Here is a 21,396-nt window from a genome sequence, read left to right as displayed (position 1 = left end):
CTCCAAGCGAAAGATTGGTGCACAACCTACACTGGATTAACATTAATTAAGATAAGTCTTAGTAAGTTGTGAAGTTAATAAATGACAGCTTTAATTGAAAATGTAATTATTTTAATGCTACACCGTTTTTATTTGGATATGAAAAAGATATACGAAACATTGATTGTGTGCAAAAATCGGAGCTCCCTTGATAACCTCATAGGGGTCAAGGTCGCGGGAAGAGAAGCCATTTTGAGGATAAAAAGACATTACGATGCCGATATGGATTCGTAGAAATGAAAGATTAAAGCTTTTCGTGTGGCTTCCGTGGTTGGTCTTTTGCAAATAAAACCTTGGGTTAACAGTGTTATCAGGTGCTAGATTTTGAAAAGGTAAGATTATGAGTGAAACAACAACAGAATGAAATTTGCCCGAGAGTATAGTTTTGTTGTTGTTGGCATGATGAATTTGCTGACAGTAGTCATTCACAAAACAGTGGTGAATTTACATATTTAGATAATATGTTAAACTAGATAAGGTATGAGGTATGAAAGCTTGGCGACTGGTGCACAGCACTTAGTGTTCATAGCTATCGAAAAGTCACGATGAGGAAGCGAAAGATTCTGTTTGGTAACAAATCAGTGTGAGCATGAAATCACTGGGAGATTCTTATTTTTTACTTTGGCACTATTGAAACTGTGCTATTATGGTTAATGTCATCAGAGTACTATTTTAAGCTTCTTAGCCAGGTATTGGTGCCATAGGCAAAAGTATAACTCATTCTCACTGAGTCAGCCTTTATGTTTTTGCTGTGTTTAGAAAACAAACCTCATCAGAATCATATTTTATACTGACCTGAAATGAACTGATCGATTTATGAGTAGTAGTTGTGTGGAAACAGCCAAGCCATGTGCCCAATGAAATCATCAAATATCTGTATATATGTGGGTTTTTTAGCAATAAATGTGAAGTTATTTTTGATAAATAATGAGAAAATAATCAAATTTTATTGTTACCTATAGTACCAAGATGTTATTCATCATTTCATGTCTAGAATATTAATGAATTGTATTACTAAAAGAAGACAACAAGCAAGATATTTCAACATTCCTAAGTTTAAAATATTGACTTGACATGCCTTTTTGTTTTCTGTTTCAGAACAAATTTCAAAAGGGGCACCTTTAAAAAATTAAAACGGGGCTTTTGTGCTTCTCATGGCCTTTCGCTACAGACTAGACGCAATGTCAGGAATGGGACAGTAAGTAGTGACATTCCATTCTGTTAGCTGCATGTTATTACCTCTTCATGGTACAAGTACCAGAAAAATTTATATTTTGGACCACTCTGGTCTTGAACGTATGCTTTGTGCAAAGTTGAAATACTGTAGCCTTATAATCATCATAATTGTATAGAAATTTGCGGTATCATCTAGAGTATAGCTAACACTTGTAAAGTACAATCCACCACCCATGCTTCCCGTTTTCCCCTTGCCCTGATAAAAACGCTACATGTATAGTGTGTATCTGATTTTTAGCTCATTTTTAGTATCTGATTTTTAGCTCATTAAAACAGCTTTCCTGTAAAGGCAAATTCTTTATGTCCCCCATCAGCCTCATAACCAAAATAATTGTGTTTAGTTCAATGTAGGTCAGTTTGAAAACTTAAAAAATAGGCAACCTAGTGCTTTTTTAAAGGCCAAATACTGGTGGGCTCTGCTTGAGAATAATATGAACGGTTAGACTAAGAGCATCATATCTTTTGTCTTTTACCTCGCATTTGATGTGCACTCTAACTCTACCCTAAATACACTAACAGGGCTCACCATAATGATGGCTGCTGTCGTGTAAGTAAAATATATTCTTGAGTACAGCGTAAAACACCAATCAAATAAATAAATATACTAAGAAGGCCATGGCGATATGACCACAATCAGTTTAAAATTGTCATTACCAATGCCGTAAATTTATAAACACACAAACTGTTACTGCTCAAAAACCAGTGAAGCAGTCTATAGCATTCCACATATGATCAGATTTTCCATTCATTTTTGGTATTTGAATCAAACAGTAAGAAAATTTCTTTCTTGAACCAAAAAGCCATGTCCACATAGTGCAATTTATAAAATCGACTCCTCAAACTCTACTACTTGTTGAATGTAAAGAGAGCAGGTTGCATTTCATATCCTGTGTTGCGATGTATTTTTATTGCATTAGTCAAATTGAGTGAGTCAATATGACAAGTTGTATCATGTGCAATAAAGATTTACTTCCTCAATAAATTGTTAATCCCTACCCCCCTCTTCTTCCCCTTTCCTCCAAACAAAAACTTAAATTTTACTCTTTGTATAAATAAGGAACAAGATTCAGTATGATTAATGAATAAATATTGAAGAGTTACCTTTATTTTTAAGTTTGACAAGGAAGTAACTATTGTATTACGCTTTGTGTTTGTATATGTTAAATAGGACGTCTGTATCTATTGCCTGAGTGTGAAGAGTGGTGGTAAACTGCTCCAGTAAGATGACATGTGTTAACTAATGATGGTTTCTCTCTGTTTGAGTAAAGGTTTGGGGCAGATCAGTTTTCTACTTGGAATGCCCAGTAAGTAGACAGTTGTCGCAGTTTCATTGTTCTTATCCCTGCTTTGTTCTGATGCAGTACTTACTATATAGCTCAGCCAGACCTCCCAACAAAGTCACTGTCTCACATATGTGTTTGCATTACCTCCCTTTACTATTGTATCATGTATGGCATCCAGGCTTGTAAATTACACATGTTCATATCTGTAGATTTTTGAAACTGTACTACTGTTCTATCAAGTACAGTTCAAGGCCATAATGAAATAGCTGTTAATATATATCACAAAAGGATAAAAGAATAATAAAATGAGCCCCCAAAATTTAGGGATCTACTTTGGAGGAAAAATAAAATGTAAACAGACATTAAACTGGTTTATTTTCATAACATTATAATAGCTTTCTGGTAGCAGTAAAAGGTGACCAGTTGGGTAGATGTACACTTATTCATGCGAGTATAAGGGAAAAATGAACACACACAGATCACTTAGGAAATAAGCATTTATTGAAGTGATCAGTGAATATGTAAAAGAAGAAAAAAAAAATCATATCACAAGCATTTTAGCACCGGGGCCGATAGCACAGTTGGTAGAGCTCTTCAGCGGCGGTAGATCCTGGGTCAGTCCTGGGCCGGTTACACTTAAAAGCTTTAAAAGAGGAAGTTGTAACTTCCTCGCTTGGCGGTCAGTACAAAAGGGATAGTGCAACGACTGTTTGACCCATATCAGTATAATGGTGGGGTGGCTTACTTGCCTTCCGTAAGTCATCTCAGTGAAGCAGCGCTAGGTGAAAGAGCGATGGAAATCCGTCCCGCAACAAGGGGGCACATTATATGCACTCCAAGGACTCCTTCGTCATCATATGACTGAAAAATTGTTAAGTACGACATTAAACCCCAAGCAGAGTGAATTCGAGCCTCACTTCTGACGAAACCTATCAGTATCAAACCCATTCACTTGCTTCTCCCCAAATTCCTCCTGTTGCTCATTTTGAACTACTTTTCCTATATTGATACATGTACTGTATATCTACTGAATGAGGTGGTGTTTTAGCCTTTCACATGTAATAGCATGTCACCCTGAGTCAGACACATTTATCAGCCTGCTGATGACAAAGCTTCATTATAACAGCATGTGAATGCAACCCTGTCAGATGTTGATGTAATTTACAGAGACTACAATGGAAATACATGACCAAGCAAACATCTGAACTTGCTGTATTGTATTATACATTATCTCTATGTAGGCTATGTACTCTAAACTGAAAAAAGCACTGTTGTTTTCATGTTGAGTTATTAATGTGATGTTTTTGTTCAGTTGTATTCATCAGCTTTTCTTGTGGTTTTTCCTCCATAGTCCATTTTGGCTGATGGACTTGGTTGTTATGTTGTATACCCACACAAGTTTTGTCGTTGTTGGAATTTCAAACACTATATTGTACATGAATGTGCGTCAAATTTTTATTATTGTATTAAGCCAAAAGATACCAAAACTTACTTATTTTCATATTTCTAGAGGGGGGTGGGGTGGGAGAGGTTGGCCGCTGTTTTGATACTGTATGTGTATAAATTTAAATGTGTATTTAGACCTTTTACTCATTTAAGTACAAAGTAGAGACGATGGCAGGTTACAGTGTTCCTGAGGATCTTATGCCTTTATGTTCATCATTTTAAAAGCTTTCAAAAAACACTTAGACCTCTTCCCCCAAAGTTCTGTGTTTGTTACTGTTTGTAGTATTCAGATAAATATTTGCAGTTGGTGTAGTCTCTGTCTGATAAGAAATGAATAGTAGAGATGGATGAGTGATGGACAAAATGTAATAAAATTGTGTTTGTACAGTAAAAAATAACTAGACATCCCAGAGTTTCATGTTTATTGTTCTTGCAAATTCTGGCCCAAAATTCAGCGTAATTAAATTTGTTTTGAAATTTTTGATTGATTTTATGTATGGACCTATTTAAAATAGTTGATGGACATTGTGAACATCAGATCTTTTTCAGATGAAGGCTTTAGAATAGATGACATCTTAGTTATGGCATTGAATGGTGTGCTTAAAATTAGATCAGCCCAAATTACTCAAGCAACAGAATGAGAATGTTTTGTAACTTTTAAACGAAACTTCGAAGTAACCAGTAAAGTTCAATTAACCCTGAAAAACCCAGCTGTAAACTTGATATGGTATATGTATTTATTGGGTCATTGCATCAATATATTACCTGTGGTCAGTTTAACAAAACTTGTTAAGTCTGATCCCTAATCTACAATGTAGGTGCTTTTTTCGTAAATGACATCAGCTCTGTTTATGTGTTGGTTATCATGGCATAGGGTAACATGATTTATGAGGACAGTTACATGACAAATGATTTACAAAGCTTTGTGTAAGTGGGTTGGGAAGTAGTATTTAAGTTCCGTGTTAACGTGTAGTTGATATGCCATTGACATGGAGACATTTAATTCCAGTTACTCTGTAGATTAGGTGAACTTTTATAAAAGTAAAAGTTCTGTCTCAGTTCTGCTAGGACATACATGGTAAATGACCTAAATTTTTCCCAGAAAAAAAGCATTTTGAAAAGTAAATAAGTGTTGCAAAATATTACTTCTGGGGCTGAAACGTACCATGTTATATAAGGGTACCATGTACTACCTTCCAGTATTTGATCATGAGTGAAATTTGAGGATATTTACCATGCTCTAAATACTCAACAAATTCTACTTGTAAAGTATAACTTAAGATGAGTGATTCAAATTTAATTCCTATGGTTTTGATGACTAAAATATATAATATGGTAAGGGCACATATGATCTTCACTGATATTATAAAATAATCTGTTCAAATCAGATGACATTTCTCTAATATGCCAAAACATGCACTGTGTCTGATGTGGAATTTGTGGAGGATTTAGGGTATGCATTTACTGTATGTGTGTATGTATGTGTGTATATATATGTGTATATATATGTGTATATATGTGTGTGTATTGTTAATTTACTACAGAAAAGTTTTTATACAGCAAATAGTTGTCACTGGAAGTAGGCACAAGTGATTTATTTTCCAGACAATATGTCCACTTAAGAGGTTGGGAAAATTGACTTGAATAGTTTAAGGTGTTGGATATTTAGTTAACATTGATTAATTTATGATACCTTGACATGCTGTCCTCTAAATAAAAACATAAATGTTTCGACATAACATGGACTAAGACAGGTAATGTTGAGATCGGGGACACCATGGAACGTGGTATGGTCATATTCTCCTGTCCTTTTTTTAGGTTGTATTTTAGTAGTATATCAGAGTTCATGTGACGTATATACTAGTATATATAAGTACGATTGCGTAGTTCTGTTAAGGCTGAATGCTTTTCACAAAGTTCACAAAGGCATTAGTCATGCTACATGTACCTGCATACATCCATAGTGCACACATATGCCCTTATTGTAGGCAGTTCCAGTCATGTCTGGCCAGCTTTTTTCAGTGCACCAGACTTGTGCTTTGCATACTTTTGCATGTTTTTATATGTATTTGATTAAACCTGATACATTTGTGGATTTTAATTTTAGCTTGTAACCTCTTATTTCATTGCTAAACACAAGCTGAGCATTTTAAAGATGCAGGGTGTTTGGAGATGAGTTTGCCTCCATGCTGTAATATAATATCAGACAAGTCATTTTGATGAAAAACTGAATCACAGGGATGCTGATGTTCAGTTGGTTATTTTACCATGTGAAGAAATATGTTGAAGAACAAATTTCCTTCATTGGAGTTCAGATTTTTTAGCCATTGTATCTGGCAACATATGACTAAGGTATAATTATATTAAAGATATAACTATCGTAATTTTAATTGTACATGTAATTTGCCTCTTGTAGTAGAAAAGGCTGTTTGCAGCATTTCATACATGTGTGCAGTGTGTTATATCTACCAGTATTATTGACATCTGCAGCCTCAGTAGTTGTATGTAGGGAATGGCACAAGAATAGGATCCGATGTACTTATGTTTTTGGTAGTTTCCTCTGGAGTGTTACATTCACAAGTCTTATCATTCCTAACATTTCGCTGGGCTCTGCTTGGTTTCCTCCAACCATAATGCTGGCCACCGTCGTATAAGTGAAATATTCTTGAGTACGGCGTAAAACACCAGTTAGATAAATAAATATTATATCATTCCTAAGAGTGGTCGAGATGTTGTGCACTTGTGTCTTGCAACAGATTTGGATTGAACATGCAACAGTCCCATGGAATTATTGTTGTTTAAGTCATTCAGATGTTGTTTACTTATGTCTTGTCACAGATTTAGAATGAATGCTGAGAACCCCACAGAATTATCGTTGTTAGAGTATAGTAGCAGATGTTGTCTATTTTTGTATGTTGTCTCAGATTGGTTTTGAACGTGCAAGAGTCCCGCAGGAGAATTATCGTCAAAGTCATTGAGATGTTATTTGCGTCTGTTTTGTCACAGATTTGGGTTGAACCGCAAGAACCCCACTGAATTATCGCCAGGAGCCAGGAAAAACCAGTTAGGAATGGTTGACAATAAGCTTGGAATGATGGGTCTGCAGCAACAGAAGGCAAGAAAATCGGTAAAGTTCTAACTACAGACAATAATTTCTGCTGTAACTTAACTCTGAACCTCTTCATAGTCACTGTACTGTACTTGGTAGTTGTCATGGCTGTGATGCACAGCATTTATATGAAGGGATGTCTAAATAGATGTGAGTGTTATTTTAAGGTTTCTAACAATGTCACACATTTTGATACATACTTTGTAATAGGCTCTTTCTTGAGTTCTGCCTTTACAACAACAGAATGACATCTCAATACAAAATGACAGCACTTTTACAGCTTGGTAGGCCTACTCGTGAATATGTGGCAGTATTTTTTAGTATTCACTTTAAGTTAAAACTAACAGCAGAATATTATTGGTTTTACAGTTTTGGCCCTGAAACACAAAAGTGTTGAAGATTAATCTAATCCCGTTTAAATAGTTTTTTATACTGTAAATCTCTCCGCCCACATGGGACGACACTTTGTTGTAAATAGGTTTTACATGCATCTCAAAACATGCGTAGTGTCATAAGTTGAAATCTCTTTGTACTTTCAGGGTTTTTTCGGTGACCAGGACGATGATAATGAGACAAGTATGTTTTTCAGCAATCACCCCACAATGTTCAGACCAGATAAAGAGGTGAGGATTCTAATGAGAGTCACTCCAGTTTTGAATGTTTTTGTCGCAAAGAATTTCATAACATAAAGAAAATGTAAAACACTGGGCCATTTGATATGTTTATCCTAGCTCTGAGACCAGTTGCCTGTGTTCCACTTTAACCACTTTGAATCATTGCGCTCGCAAACCTGGAACTCGGGACCTTTAGTCTGCGTTGTCCTCAAAATGCCCAAGATGTAATCAATGAATCGTAGAGTTATTCTGTGTTCTTATCACCTCATTATGAGGGAATAATGTATGAAGACCATTAGGTCACAGTTATCACCTGTAACCGACGCAACCACTAAAACAGCATTTGAACCCCACAAAATGCTATTTTGGACTATTGATAAGGTGGGACTCGGCTACTCTTCCCAAAATTAAGTGAGTGGGCTTTAATCTGAAAAAGCAGTTAACGAAATCTGGCTTTCTGGCAACGCGCCCGGTACACTTGTGATAAATGTGATCTTATAGTCTTTACTATCAGCTTAACTATTTGATACAAAGCTAGAATTACATTAGGACTATAGGAAACCTGTTTTTGTAGTGCGCAGCTATGTTGAGGACAGCCCACTCGAAAAGACTGATTTCAGGTTAATGAATAAAAGAGTACAGGTCTTTGTTTCCAAAAGCTAAGGTGGAAAGAATAAAAGAGATCTAAGATCTAGATTTATCCGTGAACTCTGTACATGACAGCATGTGTGGAGTTTATACTAAAATACTCCTTTTTTAAAATTTTTGTTTGTAACTGGCAAAAATATTTTGAAAATAAGACATAAAGAAATAATGTAATAATAAATGATAAAATAATAGTAATAAATAAATAATCTTTTCATTGCAGTTGATGCCATCACAATCGCCATCACAGTTGTCATCAGCCTTCTCGGGAAACTTCTATAATCAACCCCCAGCATGTAAGTTCTCAATGTGTTATGTACAAGTACTGAAACCCTTGTGGACCAAGGGCCCCGTTTGACAAAGTGCACGTAACGTACATGTAACTTCCATGACAACCAGTATTGGCAGTTAACGTAGCGCTATGTGCGCTTTGTGAAACGGGTTCCAAGAAGTTGGACTGCCTGTGTTGGTGCTGCTAATTCTTGACCAATGTTATCACTTGCTTTGGTACTGTCACTGGGGTGACTTTAAAGGTGACACTCTGACCTCGCAGAAAGAAATGTTATAAAATGCAAAGCGAAATGTTGCTTTTTGAGACCTTTTACGTCTGTAAATGCCAAAAAAAAAACTAAACATTTATATTAAACTGTCATATTTTTTATTCCATTTACTTTTTATTATTAATACAGCTTGGTTAATTTGGGAGCCCAAACTTGTCCCTGAACTAAGGTGGCCCTGAGCCCTTATTGTATTCATTCTTTTGTATTGTTAAGTGGATATGGTCAGTGATTCTCTGTTCAGTTTTCGGGATGATATTCTACACGTCCTGTAATTGTCGCTATTTGCCTCTGAAAATGCACTTTTTGGAGTGAAATGTTTTTTCATTCAGCAGTAAGCACATAACAAAATCTGCTGACACAGTGGCTGCTCTGATGACATGTAACACTGTTACATGTATATGGCAGTTTATTCCACCCATAAAACTTACAACTATTACATCATTAAAATAATCTTAGATCCCACCTGGCACAGCACGAAATGACTTTGTTTCACCTAGATCCACTTTTATTTCCCACTAGTATGGTTTGGAGTCAAACAGTCAGTGCTCTGGTCTTCATAAATCACCATAGTATTAATATGTCTTTATGTTATGTCATTGCAGCTATGGATAATTCAATGGGTAACATTGCCTTGCCCCAGAGGGCGCTATCAGGGGCTCAGTTTCAGAGGAACATCACGCCAACCAGTATGAACCCTAGTATGAACTTTCCTGTCAATCTTCAGCAGCAACAACCCTCACCAAATAGGTAACTGCACTTGGGCATTTTAAATGATTTCATAACTCGTTCTAAAGTTTAAATAGTTCAAGATTTTACAGAGCAAGCATATTTGATTGTTTCTGCTGTTCATTCTGTATCTTTTTATAGAGTAAAGGGAATGGACAGTCCTGTTGATAACTAGTTAACAGCTCTATTGTTTACACAATGGGATGTACCATACTTATGTCCTTGCCTATCAAATATCCGACATCATTTTTTGTACAAAAAATTAAACATTTACAAGTCCTATGAATGGTCAGGAATCTTTCAACATCTCTGCCCTGACATCATCCTCTTTAAATTAACATTGATACACATCTGTTCCTAAAGACATTTTACCAAATGCTGTTTTGATTCATGGGTTGACCAATTTGTTTCAGAAACTTAATACAGGCTATAGGTCACCAGCGAAATTTGTTAAATCAGAACCAAGTGGGTCAGGCCATGTCAAATCTTCAGAAGAGAACATCATTATCATCACAGTTATCCAAGTAAGGCTGCCATTATACAAATGTCTATTCTTATTTATAGATTTAGTTATCATTAACATTGAGTATGGGACAAACAACGGAGGTTATGTTGGGAGCTCAGTTGATTTTTATTGATTATTTTATTTTTATTGAGGTTTATTGTTCTTCTTGATATCATATAAAACTGACCAGAAATGCTGTATGTGAAAGAAAATCGTTCAGCGTTTTGTAATGGGTTATGATAGGATGTTTGGAAATGTACAAGATACGAGGCAGTTTGTGTTTGGAATAGTTGGCAGATTTCGTTCCACAAGCAGGCCTTAAGCTGGGCGGTTCAGGGTAGATACCCTTTTATAATCACAAGCGGTAAGCTTAAATTTATTTATTTATTGTTTTGATTGGTGTTTGACGCCAAACTCAAGAATATTTCACTTATAAGACGGCAGTGGGAGGAAATCGAATAGAGCTCGCGAGGTGGGTGGGGGGGGGGGGGGACCCACAACCATCCATAGTTTACTGGCAGAACTTTCCATGTGCGTCCAGAGTGAAAGCCAGCATGAGCTGGGTGTTTAGCCTAAAAGGGCTAATTGGTCAAGTTTTGTCAGAGATGGTGCCTCAAGTTTTCATCAGTACTAAGAGAGACAGAGTCCAGGTATTGAATTAACCTTGATTAGGACCTGATAATACTTCAAAAATTTGAGAATGTTTGTAACTGGCTTAACAATGATATGAGAATGTGTATTGATGTGTAAAGTGTTTCTTTGTCTCGTGATATTCCCTGTCCGTCTGTCCCCAGTTCTGGTGCTGCAGTAACGAGTATGAGCGGCTTTAATCTAGGTCCGGGCCGGGGGCACAGTGAGTACTTATCTTCTGTTCCCTCAATAAATAACCATTCCTGCAGAAAAATAGGACCCATCCCAGTCTCATAGAATCTTGTCTCACGTTATCAGCATGTCATCCGGCAAACACTCTGGGAGGAGAACCAATCTTGGCGCAAGTCAACCAGCAGTGAACTAGAGTTGAAAGGCATACTCTCTTTGTATGAGTAGGAGATGTTACGAGATTTTATGAGACTAGATCGATCCTGATGATTTGCGAGAAAGGGGAGACAAATCTTTTTGTCTAATACATTACCCAGGCTGAGCCTGGTCAGTTCAGTTCAGTAATATTCATTTCGTTTTTGTTGCGTTGAAAAGTTATATTTGAAAACTGCCTTATTAACATACTTACTTGAGGAGGCCAGCAGAAGTTTTGATCAGAAAAAAACAATATAAAAGAATAAGATTTGAAGGTAAAGTTACTCCACAAATATTCATAAAAAAATTTTCCACTCGGAGTCTCAGTAACAAATGTAGCTTTGTACATTCTGCAGTATTGTAGTTAAAAGTTTGTGTCAAATACCTTAGGAAGCATATCAGCTTAATTCTTGAGCCTGAACCAAAGGAAATTCTTTGTAGTTTTTAAGTCTGTGAAAAGTCTTAAGAAAAATAATAATAAGATTTAAAAATTTATTTGCTTGAAAATGCTATCTTCTTTGTTGTTTGAAATTTTATGTTCAAAATTGACTCATGTAGTAAATGCTGTCTGATGTTTCATGCACTTTTGTTTAACCCATGATTTTTCTTCTGGACACTTAATCTTAACCAAACAGTACATGTACTTATAAGGGCTGGAAAACAAAAGCCAAGCATGAGTCCCAAACTTACATCGTATTTGATTTTGTTTATTTTCTTTCAGAGCACTTAGATTTCTTCTCACTGACTGATGACTCACAACCTAGCTTAGATTTATCAGAGTTTCCTACGTTAGGCAACAGATCTGTGCCCTCAAATCCCATAGCCACAGCCAGGAATTACGGTGAGAAATGTAAATTTACTTTGTACTGTAATTCTACAAGCCTTTTCCAGAAATATAACCCGCTTTCCCAATGCACTCCATGCACCTGATTAACTTGGTTTTGGGTAACCAAATGTGTTCAATATAACTAACATTATAACTGTCAAATTCACGTTGAACTCTCCAAAATACAGGAAAGGCAAAGAATTACAGTATATTAAAAGTAAACGCAAAGCAAATTTTTTTTGATTTATTATCTTGGGTCAACTTTTGGACTTGGTTTATTCAAAACTAGTTTCCTGTATGATTCCTTTATGCTTGTGATGTGATGCATGATTCCTTTATGCTTGTAAGGTCATGTACAGCTTCTGTTTGCTCTTCAGCACATGGAAACAGTTTATATTTCTTTGCCAGTATGACCATTGCTATAGCCATCATCTTTCACGATCTATTTACTATTATTGTTTTTAATCTTAAGTCTTCTTCATCAGTATTCTCAACCAGGCTATTTATGCTATGCTTTTGCAAACAGCTAGAGATAATTAATTTGAGCCTGTCTGTCTGTCAGGCTTTAGTTTTGAAGCAATAACTCCTCCAAATGTTGTTTGATCTTTGTGAATTTTTGTGTACAGCTACATTTTCTGAATCCCCAGATTAAAGTATTTCCTTAATTCTGATTTGTCTTTGTTTTCTGTGCAACAAATGTTTCATATGTCATCTGATTTTGATCAGAGTTTGAATACCAATATGATCCGTTCATAACTTCTGAGTATTTTTACTTGGGATATAAATTCACTGAATTTGCCTGTTTTCTAATGTCCTGGCTCAGCTTTGTGCGACCTCTCCTCGTTGTTGTGCAGATAATCACTCTCGGAACTTCTCTTTACAGTTAACATGGTTAGCAAGCAGGTGGTGGATTCAACACCAGAGTTTCAAATACAACAAGAAGACTTCCCAGCATTGCCAGGTGCTCAAAGTGAGTAGACTGCACTGTGAACAGATCCTCTGGATGTCCACACATACAGTAGTCAAAGTCATTTAGATTTGGCTGCTTAACATTTACACATTTAGTAACCAGTTTGCAGCTATTGAATATTTTTTTGTCTCTTTTTTTTTTTTCTTTAAATAGTGGCAGGTTTTTAATCCAGCGTATTTCTCTGAAATGTAAAGCAAAAGTAACTGTACGTACAATGACGTTTCCCCAGATAATATGAAACATGATTAACTCTCAGTTTATTATATGTATTTTTTTTCTACCAAGTATATACTTTGATTCCATCTGTATTAAATCTTGTTAATTTGTCTTTGCAGATCCTCCAGTCTCCTCATCCAGTGATTCGGCAAGAAAAACGGTATGTGAATTGGCAGAATGTTCTGTCACTGTTTCTGGAGTCTCTGCCATGAAGACAAACCATTTACTTGTCTAACTGGCTCATTGCACTCTTTCCACATTAATCTGTTGGTTTGAGGTGTATTCATAAACACACCTGTATTCAGGCCACATTATTGTGGTATATAGTGTTCGTCTGTCTGTCCAGCTGTTTGGCATTGTGACGACAGCTGCTTGACTCATAAATTTATGAAAATTTACAAAACTTTCTGCCTCTACCACCATAAAAAACTGTGTAAACAAGTCACACAGCTTTAGAATTTACCTTTAGGGCACACCAGTTTATATTGTTGTTCTACGAGCAGAATAAATCTTTTTCCAATGTTATGTGAGGGTGGAAAATAAAAATAAAACTTGTAAATCATCCAATTTGTGGGAAATATGGACTGTCCCAGCATGGTTTTCCTGTTTAAGACATACATGATCAGAAAACCTTGTAAAACTGATATAAACATAAAAACTATCTAGATTGGACAAAAAAAACAGTGGATTTTCAGTTTTTCACTTTTTTTAGTGCCGATAAACACAAAATAAAATAAGTGTTACCTTTTTTGTGGCATATTGGGTTTACATTTCAGTACTGATCATCCTGTGTATTTTGATCACCAACAGCAAGCCTTGTGGCATTGTCTGTTATTCCCATGGAAGGCCATATCTTCAGGTTCTGACTCCTGATTAATTTTTGTCATTTTGTCAGCTTCACACTGTTTTTTTTTTCGTTTATTGTCAGCCCACAACAACAGCTGGAGGGTCATATGAACAGGCAGTTAGTAAAGAAGGGACAAAGTTTTCAAGTGACAAAATCACGAACAGCCAACAAAAGCGAGGGATACAAACACATCCTGATGGTAGGTCTTTTCCCCGTATATTAGGTCTTCAAGTGGAATGATAGGTGAAAAGATATTCATCTAGGAAACAAAATAAGCTCTGTAAAGTTTTCAGAAAATTGCAGATATTTAAGAAAGTATTTAATATGTTTTAGCTTATGTTCACATTTAAATGTCTCAGATGAGATGGAAATTATTTGTCTTAGAGGGTTTGATATTAACAATACTCCACAGTTTCAAGGCTAGCGGAATTTTGGTTGGACCAGTAGAGTTAAACAAGGACCGGTTGAATTTATCAACATGTAATTCATTTACCAGTGGCTGGATTTGCATTTAAGAAAATTTATCATCTAAAAATGTGGCCTCTACTGGATGCCATAGATTTAGAAGGAAATAAATGGTAGTTTGATCATGTTTTCCTATTTATTAGGAAGACCAGCTAATATCAAGATGGACCTGTAGGTCTCCAAGAACATTGTTCCTATTAGCCAGTAACACTTTGTAGTTACGGTACTAAAACGACTGAAACTTTTTCCCCATAATAGTGCATTTTTAGATGTAAAATACATCATAAAAATGTTACATCTAGTGCCAAAGCTTACACTTTTCAGTTAAGATATCACCCTACCTTCTAATATAACAACAATCTCAAAACACCTGTATGACATCAATAGAACTCTAATAATGAGGCAAAACATAACTTATTGTGGGGTGAATTTTTAAGTTATGTACCTTAATTTCAACTCATGATCTTATTATAGCAGAATCTCATCCATGTAAATAAATGAAATGTTCTTGATTTCCTCTTTTGTAGGGAGGGTATCAAATATACCATCGGGCATGGTAATGGATCAGTTTGGGATAGTCGGGCTGTTGACATTTATCCGGGCAGCAGAGACAGAACCTAACTTGGTAGCGCTCTCACCAGGGATTGATCTGACAACACTTGGGCTGAACCTCAACTGTCCAGAGTAAGAAAACATCTTGACAGAAAAAATTCTTCAGCCAATTTATAAAGGATGACATAGGATAAACATTCTTGAGTACATTGTACCTTTTGTACATAAAGAGACACAGAATTCTCTCTTTTTAGATCAGTTGAGCCTTCCCAGGTGCTGAATGACACGAAACGGTATAAATAAACAAATTCTTGATTATATTAACTTATCTTGTTTTCAGAAATTTGTACAGCACATTTCAGTCACCATGGGCAGATTCACCTTGTCGGCCACAAGATATTGGTAAGATTCAGTTTCAAATTGCATACATTAAATGTAATTGCAGATGAACAGTAAAACCAGTTATAGTGTCAAAAATGTGCAATTTTCAAACCAGTATTATGAAAGTATGGGTCGGAAGTGTTGGAGAATTTTACAGCAATGATGACACACTTTGCATATTGTTGATAAACCTCCCCGAATGGTTGAATCTAGAATTGTACGCCTAGAATAGCCATTTTTGTCAGGAAATGCACCGAACTGAACAAAATAAATTTGAACTGACATCTGATCATTTTGTCAGAGACATTAAGATATGAATTCATCAGTAGTTTGAAAAAAATTTATATACTGGTTAAAATTAGCTGCATTTAATGGATTGGGCATCTCACAAATAGTGGAAGTCTGGTAGACAGTCCAAATTACCACATGGCACATGCGAGTGAGACTCACAGAATCAGCTTTGGAGCAGATTTGCCTCTAAATTTGAACTGATCCTTACCTGTCCACGGATTACATGTGCTACCTTTCTTTCAGATTTTCATGTACCTTCTGAGTATTTGACCAATATGTTTATCCGGGAAAAGGTAGGTGATATAGTACGTATAAAAACTCTTACTCTCCCTTTTAACACCTGCATGCATTGTACATTCGCTCCTCATAAGCCAGGCTGTTGGATCATACAGCAGGGAAATTAAGGTTTACAAATTAAGACTATTTAGCCTTGTTTTAGGACCAAAACAGATTTTCTAACACCCTAAATGGCAAACTTACACTTTTTTCAATGGGGACCTTGTAAAATTCCTTTCCACCTGTATCAAGACAGTCCAGAGCTGTGAACTCAGTGGTTCTTTGCTTTATTACGTCACGATTATTGGTGTACATGTGCTCATAAAACATATATGGCTTACACGTGCACAACAGCACCACAGAAGAAAAGATGCATTCTTTTGTTATTTGGACCTTCTGATAAGCTCGCCCTCAGATAGCTAGCCACCATTGTCAAATTTGTTGAAGATGGCCTAGGTTGACCTATTTTTTCAGATGTGAAATTTCTTGCAATGAAAGTGGCCCAGTTTTTCACCAATATTATAAATGACAGTTTGTTTGTTATATCATGGTGTACTATTCCAAAGTGTCAGATCAAAAAAAAAGATTGGTTTACAAAATAGACAGTTCACTGTTGATGATCCCCCAGCCCTGCTATGTTCTTAGATAGATTAGTTAGATGGAGTGATAATGGTGTATTTATATATTGTTGTGTTAGTACATGTGTATGCCCATGCTGGATGTATTGATTGAATGGGGCAGCTGTTCATGCGAGGATTGTAATTGTGCATATTAATCTACATGTACATGTGATAGCCAAATTATGTTTACATTGTTGTTTTTATTAAACTACGTATCAATAAGCCGTTGTTTATTTGTAATTGTTTGTATAGTCAATGCCTGCTATCCAGTGCTGGAGGCTAGGACAGCACATGTTAAACTCTTAATGCATGCTAGTAAACTGTATAATGTGTGTATCATCTTCTGTAGTTGTGTCGTTAGAACAGTAGTAAATAAGTGCTGTGTGCGCTGATTTACTGTTGCCATTCATGTATATTTAATATGGTTGATGTGTGAAAATGTCCAGCCCATTAATTACCTTGCCGATTAATACTTGAATCAAAATAAAAAAATAACAGATATTCATTTACATTTTAAAGCCAGATAGATAAAAAGAAAATTACCACAATACTTATTGTTCTTGCCTCGCATTCCATTATTAGCATGTGTAGAAATTTTAATGTGGCACATGACATCAGGATATATGCAGTAAGGAATGGTTTGTCATTAGTAACTGCCTCATAATAGCAGGTAGTTAACAAGTTTCAGTGCAATATTGGTATTATTCTGGTTACTTTATAAAGTTCTGAAGTGTCTGAAGGCAGCAGTTATTTAATATCACATGTATTGTTATTGTTAATATATTAAGAATGAGATGTATAAATGTATACTGGATGTTGTCAAAATGTTTTATTTTTGTATGTGTGTTTATATCTGCTTATTTTAGATTTATCTGTGCTTGTATTATTGTGGTGTGTAGATTTAAAATATAAACAATAAATCATCATTTTGATTACACTCAAACAAAACAAGTGTGTTTTTATACATGTTTATGTTTATTCTTTTGGCCATGCATTTTTTAAGATAGTTTTTAAAATGGTAATTTTAAGTATTGCAGGATATCAGTAGTATGAGGAAACTTCAAATACATAAATATTTACAAATCCACATGAATGTCCAGTGTATGAATGATGCAAGTGAAATCGTGCTTAAGCTGTTGAGTTAGTTTGAGTTAGATGTGCTGGTCAGTTTACATGATATTTTTTATGTTCACAGCTTGCGCCAATTAAGCTGAACCGATATGGGGAAGACTTGCTGTTCTTCCTGTTTTATATGTATGGAGGAGATGTGTTACAGCTGGCTGTAGCTGCTGAGTTGTAAGTCATCATCTATAGCTTACCACTGAGAATAAATACAAGATTTATAGGTGAAGAGTAGTGGTTTATACAGATACTCTTGAATTTCTCCACCTAGAAACCTAAAAGTGCGCCTTAAAGTCGGGGGATCTCAAGTTCAAACCCGGGTTGGGACATTCCAAAAACTTTAAAAATGGTACTTGCTGCTGCTTCACTTGGCGCTCAGCAGTGGCAGGTTATAGTAAGGAAACATGACTGGTTGGCCAAGTGTCAGTATAATGTGACTGGGCGAGGGTGTCGTATCTGGTGTCTTCGGTATGATACTTCAGTGGCCGCAGCACTTCGGTACCCTGTCACAAAAAGTCACAATCTATGTACACACACCTAATGTTTCCTCCTCGTCATATTGCTGAAAAATTGTCAAGTACGACGTTAAACCCCAAGCGTACACACATAGAAACCTAAAATCTCAAATACTGCAGTAGAAGATCAATGATGTAAAACATTAGGCACAATGTGTATATATTTTAGCAAATCTGCCAGGTACAAAGTGTTTCACAGCTCAACCAGATAAGGGAATAAAAGCTGAGACGCCTGATGTATTACGTGAAACCACTACAGTACTCCTCAGCAGTCATGTCTGTGATATTCCACTGAATGGGGAAAAATAGGTGATACTCTGCTCTTGACAATTACACATGTACAGACTGTAAATAAACCATTCACCAATTTAACAAGGATTTTAAAATTTTGTGGGCAAAATATACTGCTTAGTGAAGAACACAAAGCCACATGGCACCTTTGGTGTTTACGAGGTGGAGAGAGATGGACAGCAAAGAAAAGCCTACCATGTTTTCTTTTTTTCTGCTCAGGACAAGTGATTTTGTCCTATGGCGAAGGAGTGACCCGCATTTAATGCAGGTTAAGGAGGTGTTTTCAAACTCATTTTTGACAGCCTTACAGTGTGGAGAATCTGTGGCATGTTACACTACAAACTCATGCCATGATATATGCTAGTATAAACCAGAGTTATATGTCTCATGAGATGTCTCATGTGTATATTAAAAGTTTGAAAGAAAAAAAAAAATCACATTTCCTGAAAATTAACTTTTGTTGTGCAGGTATAACAGGGACTGGAGGTACCACAAAGAGGAAAGGATATGGATAACGCGAGCACAAGGGGTCGAACCAATCATGAAAACAAATTCCTACGAGCGAGGAACATACTACTTTTTCGATGCACACACCTGGAAGAAAGTGGCAAAAGATTTTTACTTGGAGTATGACAAGCTAGAAGATCGGCCTCACCTTCCGCCGAGTCTTCATCACAACCCCAATCAGCCTGTCATCGCTCACTAGCCCTGCCCACATCCTGGGTTCACCTGTGAATATCCACTGTACTGTTATTTCTGTACATATTTCTTCTCCCAGTCAAGGCTGCTAATGTGGAAAAATTTGGAAAAAAACAAGACACATGACAGCTTTGTCCCATCTACAGACAGTACATGTAGAAGATAGATCTTTGTATGACTGTATGAATGCCATGTGTTATGTAAACTACAGCTGATGGTGATGGTGGTGGGGGGGAAAAGTTCTTACCCTTGATATCTTGAAGAATGTTCATTTCATTCTCACAGCTCAGACATATTTCAGTCTTTGTACCTCACTCTTGTGGTATCTGACTTATGTGCAAGGAATGAAGATTGATTCAGGAATTTTTTTTTTTTTTTTTTGAGGTCTGGTTAACTACTGTCTCTGTGTGGCACCAGATTCTCTAGTTCATTCTGACAGGTTGTACACTCTCTCATGTTTTCTTGATCTCTTTTAAAAATGTCACCGACAGGTAGCCTGCTTAACTTATATGCCATCTCTTTATCTGTAGTACAGGCCATTCATTCAGGCATGAGATTTGTCCCTCTTTTTGGATGAATTCCTCCTTTGTTTTGAAAACTATGAGAAAAAATTGTGTGAATTTAGTTTACAAGTGATAAAACTCAAAAACATCTTTTGAGATCTCACATGTGTGTTTATACATCTTCCTCACTTTACCTCAGGTAGGTTGATGTACCAGAACAGGACATGCACTAAGTCACTAACTAACCTACTTATTTAGGCTGAATGTAGTCAGTGATCAGTCAAACAGGACATTTTCTATGCCCTTGTGACCAATCCATCCTGCTGAGTTAAGTAGTGTGGCGTCATTACCTGACAGGCTGAAGAGCCGTACACAGCTAGTTATATCAAGACCTCAGTGGGAAGGAACACAACTTGTCAGAGTAATGCAGCAATGTGCTTATAAACTGTCCTACATATTCCAGGGTGTTTATCTCAAGAGAAACAGTAGCACAATTACAAGCATCTGAATTATCTGAAGAAAACCCAAGTTTTATCTCACGAGAATGCATCCATTTGTCTAGAGAGATTTCATTATTTTTATATATAATATTGATTTAAAATCAGAGAATTAGGTAATTGTATAATAATTTATATAACAGTTGAATTGGTCATTTTACTTCAGATTTTGATTTTGACTTTCACGTGTAAGGATTTTATTCATTACTCAGCCATTGATAATGTCAGTCGGTGGTTGAAAACTTCAGAATGACCCCACATCAGCAATCTGTAACACATGTAGATACAAGTGCTATAGCATATCAAATGGGTAACCTTTTTCTTAACTTGACCTTCACTGGCTGCCTTCAAAGAACTGTATATTATCCCCATGTTATTAGTTGTATGCCCTTCATTAGAATATCGCTTACATAAAAAGCCAAGTAGAAAAAGAATTTTGATTGCCTGCAATTCATGTTTAGAAATTAAAATAAATATTTGAAAAATAATTATTCATAGATACAGCTCCATGTACAAAATTACAACAAATTGTTACTTCCGCACCATTTCATGAAACATCCTAACACTATTTATTATTTTTTGGAAGGTACCATCCTTAAGTGAAGTAATATACAGCTTTTAGCAAGAATCTTCAATGAAACATGCAGACTTCATGGAAATTGAAAATCACTAGTTTGTAGGTTGATTTTTAGAGAGAGAGCGAGACTGTGCCTTTTCATACCATACCATCAGCTGTAGTTACATGTGTTATTTATACTAGAAAACCTGGTCTGGATTCTGGTTAGCTTAGCCAAATCACTGTGTAGGTAATTTCTTTCATTGAAGTGTTGTAGTTAGTGCTAATTTCATTCATTATTGTTCAGTTTTTCTTTTTATGTCTTTTATGAATATGGAACTGAAGCTTCACTTGGGTGACAGAAAAGTGGAGCAGATTAATCTGTTCACCATGGCCTTTGTTATGGGCCACATTGTCCTTCAGTGAAGAGATATAAATGTCTGTGTATATGTGGCATCCTTTATTCTGGAAATGTAGAGCAGGTTTGATATTAGGGTGGCTCCTTTTTTAAAACTGTAATATTACAGGTCTCAACCCACTTGTATGACACTAGTTCATATTGAGTCTTTGTGAACCAGTTACCAATGCCATG

At 36.1% G+C, this 21,396-nt stretch overlaps 1 protein-coding gene across 4 annotated transcripts; it reads left to right on the top strand.

The window, feature by feature from the left end:
- The first annotated feature begins 230 nt into the window (after positions 1-230).
- Positions 231-20,211, top strand: LOC135470858 (CCR4-NOT transcription complex subunit 2-like). 4 transcript variants are annotated; one of them, XM_064749915.1, is made up of 18 exons: positions 231-371; positions 1,138-1,237; positions 2,544-2,579; positions 7,011-7,131; positions 7,653-7,736; positions 8,596-8,668; positions 9,535-9,679; positions 10,072-10,182; positions 10,958-11,016; positions 11,899-12,018; positions 12,887-12,973; positions 13,309-13,349; positions 14,118-14,235; positions 15,029-15,185; positions 15,394-15,455; positions 15,969-16,030; positions 17,817-17,917; positions 19,018-20,211. In XM_064749915.1, the coding sequence occupies exons 2-18, from the start codon at positions 1,194-1,196 to the stop codon at positions 19,253-19,255; spliced, it is 1,659 nt and encodes a 552-aa protein (XP_064605985.1). In that variant the 5' UTR covers positions 231-371; positions 1,138-1,193; the 3' UTR covers positions 19,256-20,211. The 4 variants fall into 4 exon arrangements, with proteins under 4 accessions (XP_064605985.1, XP_064605992.1, XP_064605978.1 ...); XM_064749922.1 differs by having other exon boundaries at positions 11,899-12,027; positions 15,969-16,018; XM_064749908.1 differs by having other exon boundaries at positions 11,899-12,027.
- Positions 20,212-21,396: the final 1,185 nt, after the last annotated feature.

The sequence above is a fragment of the Liolophura sinensis genome, chromosome 1, assembly GCF_032854445.1.
Source record: "Liolophura sinensis isolate JHLJ2023 chromosome 1, CUHK_Ljap_v2, whole genome shotgun sequence".
NCBI classification, from domain to species: Eukaryota; Metazoa; Mollusca; class Polyplacophora; order Chitonida; family Chitonidae; genus Liolophura; species Liolophura sinensis.
Note: the sequence above shows the minus strand (reverse complement) of the source record. Positions and strands in the feature narration are given on the sequence as shown.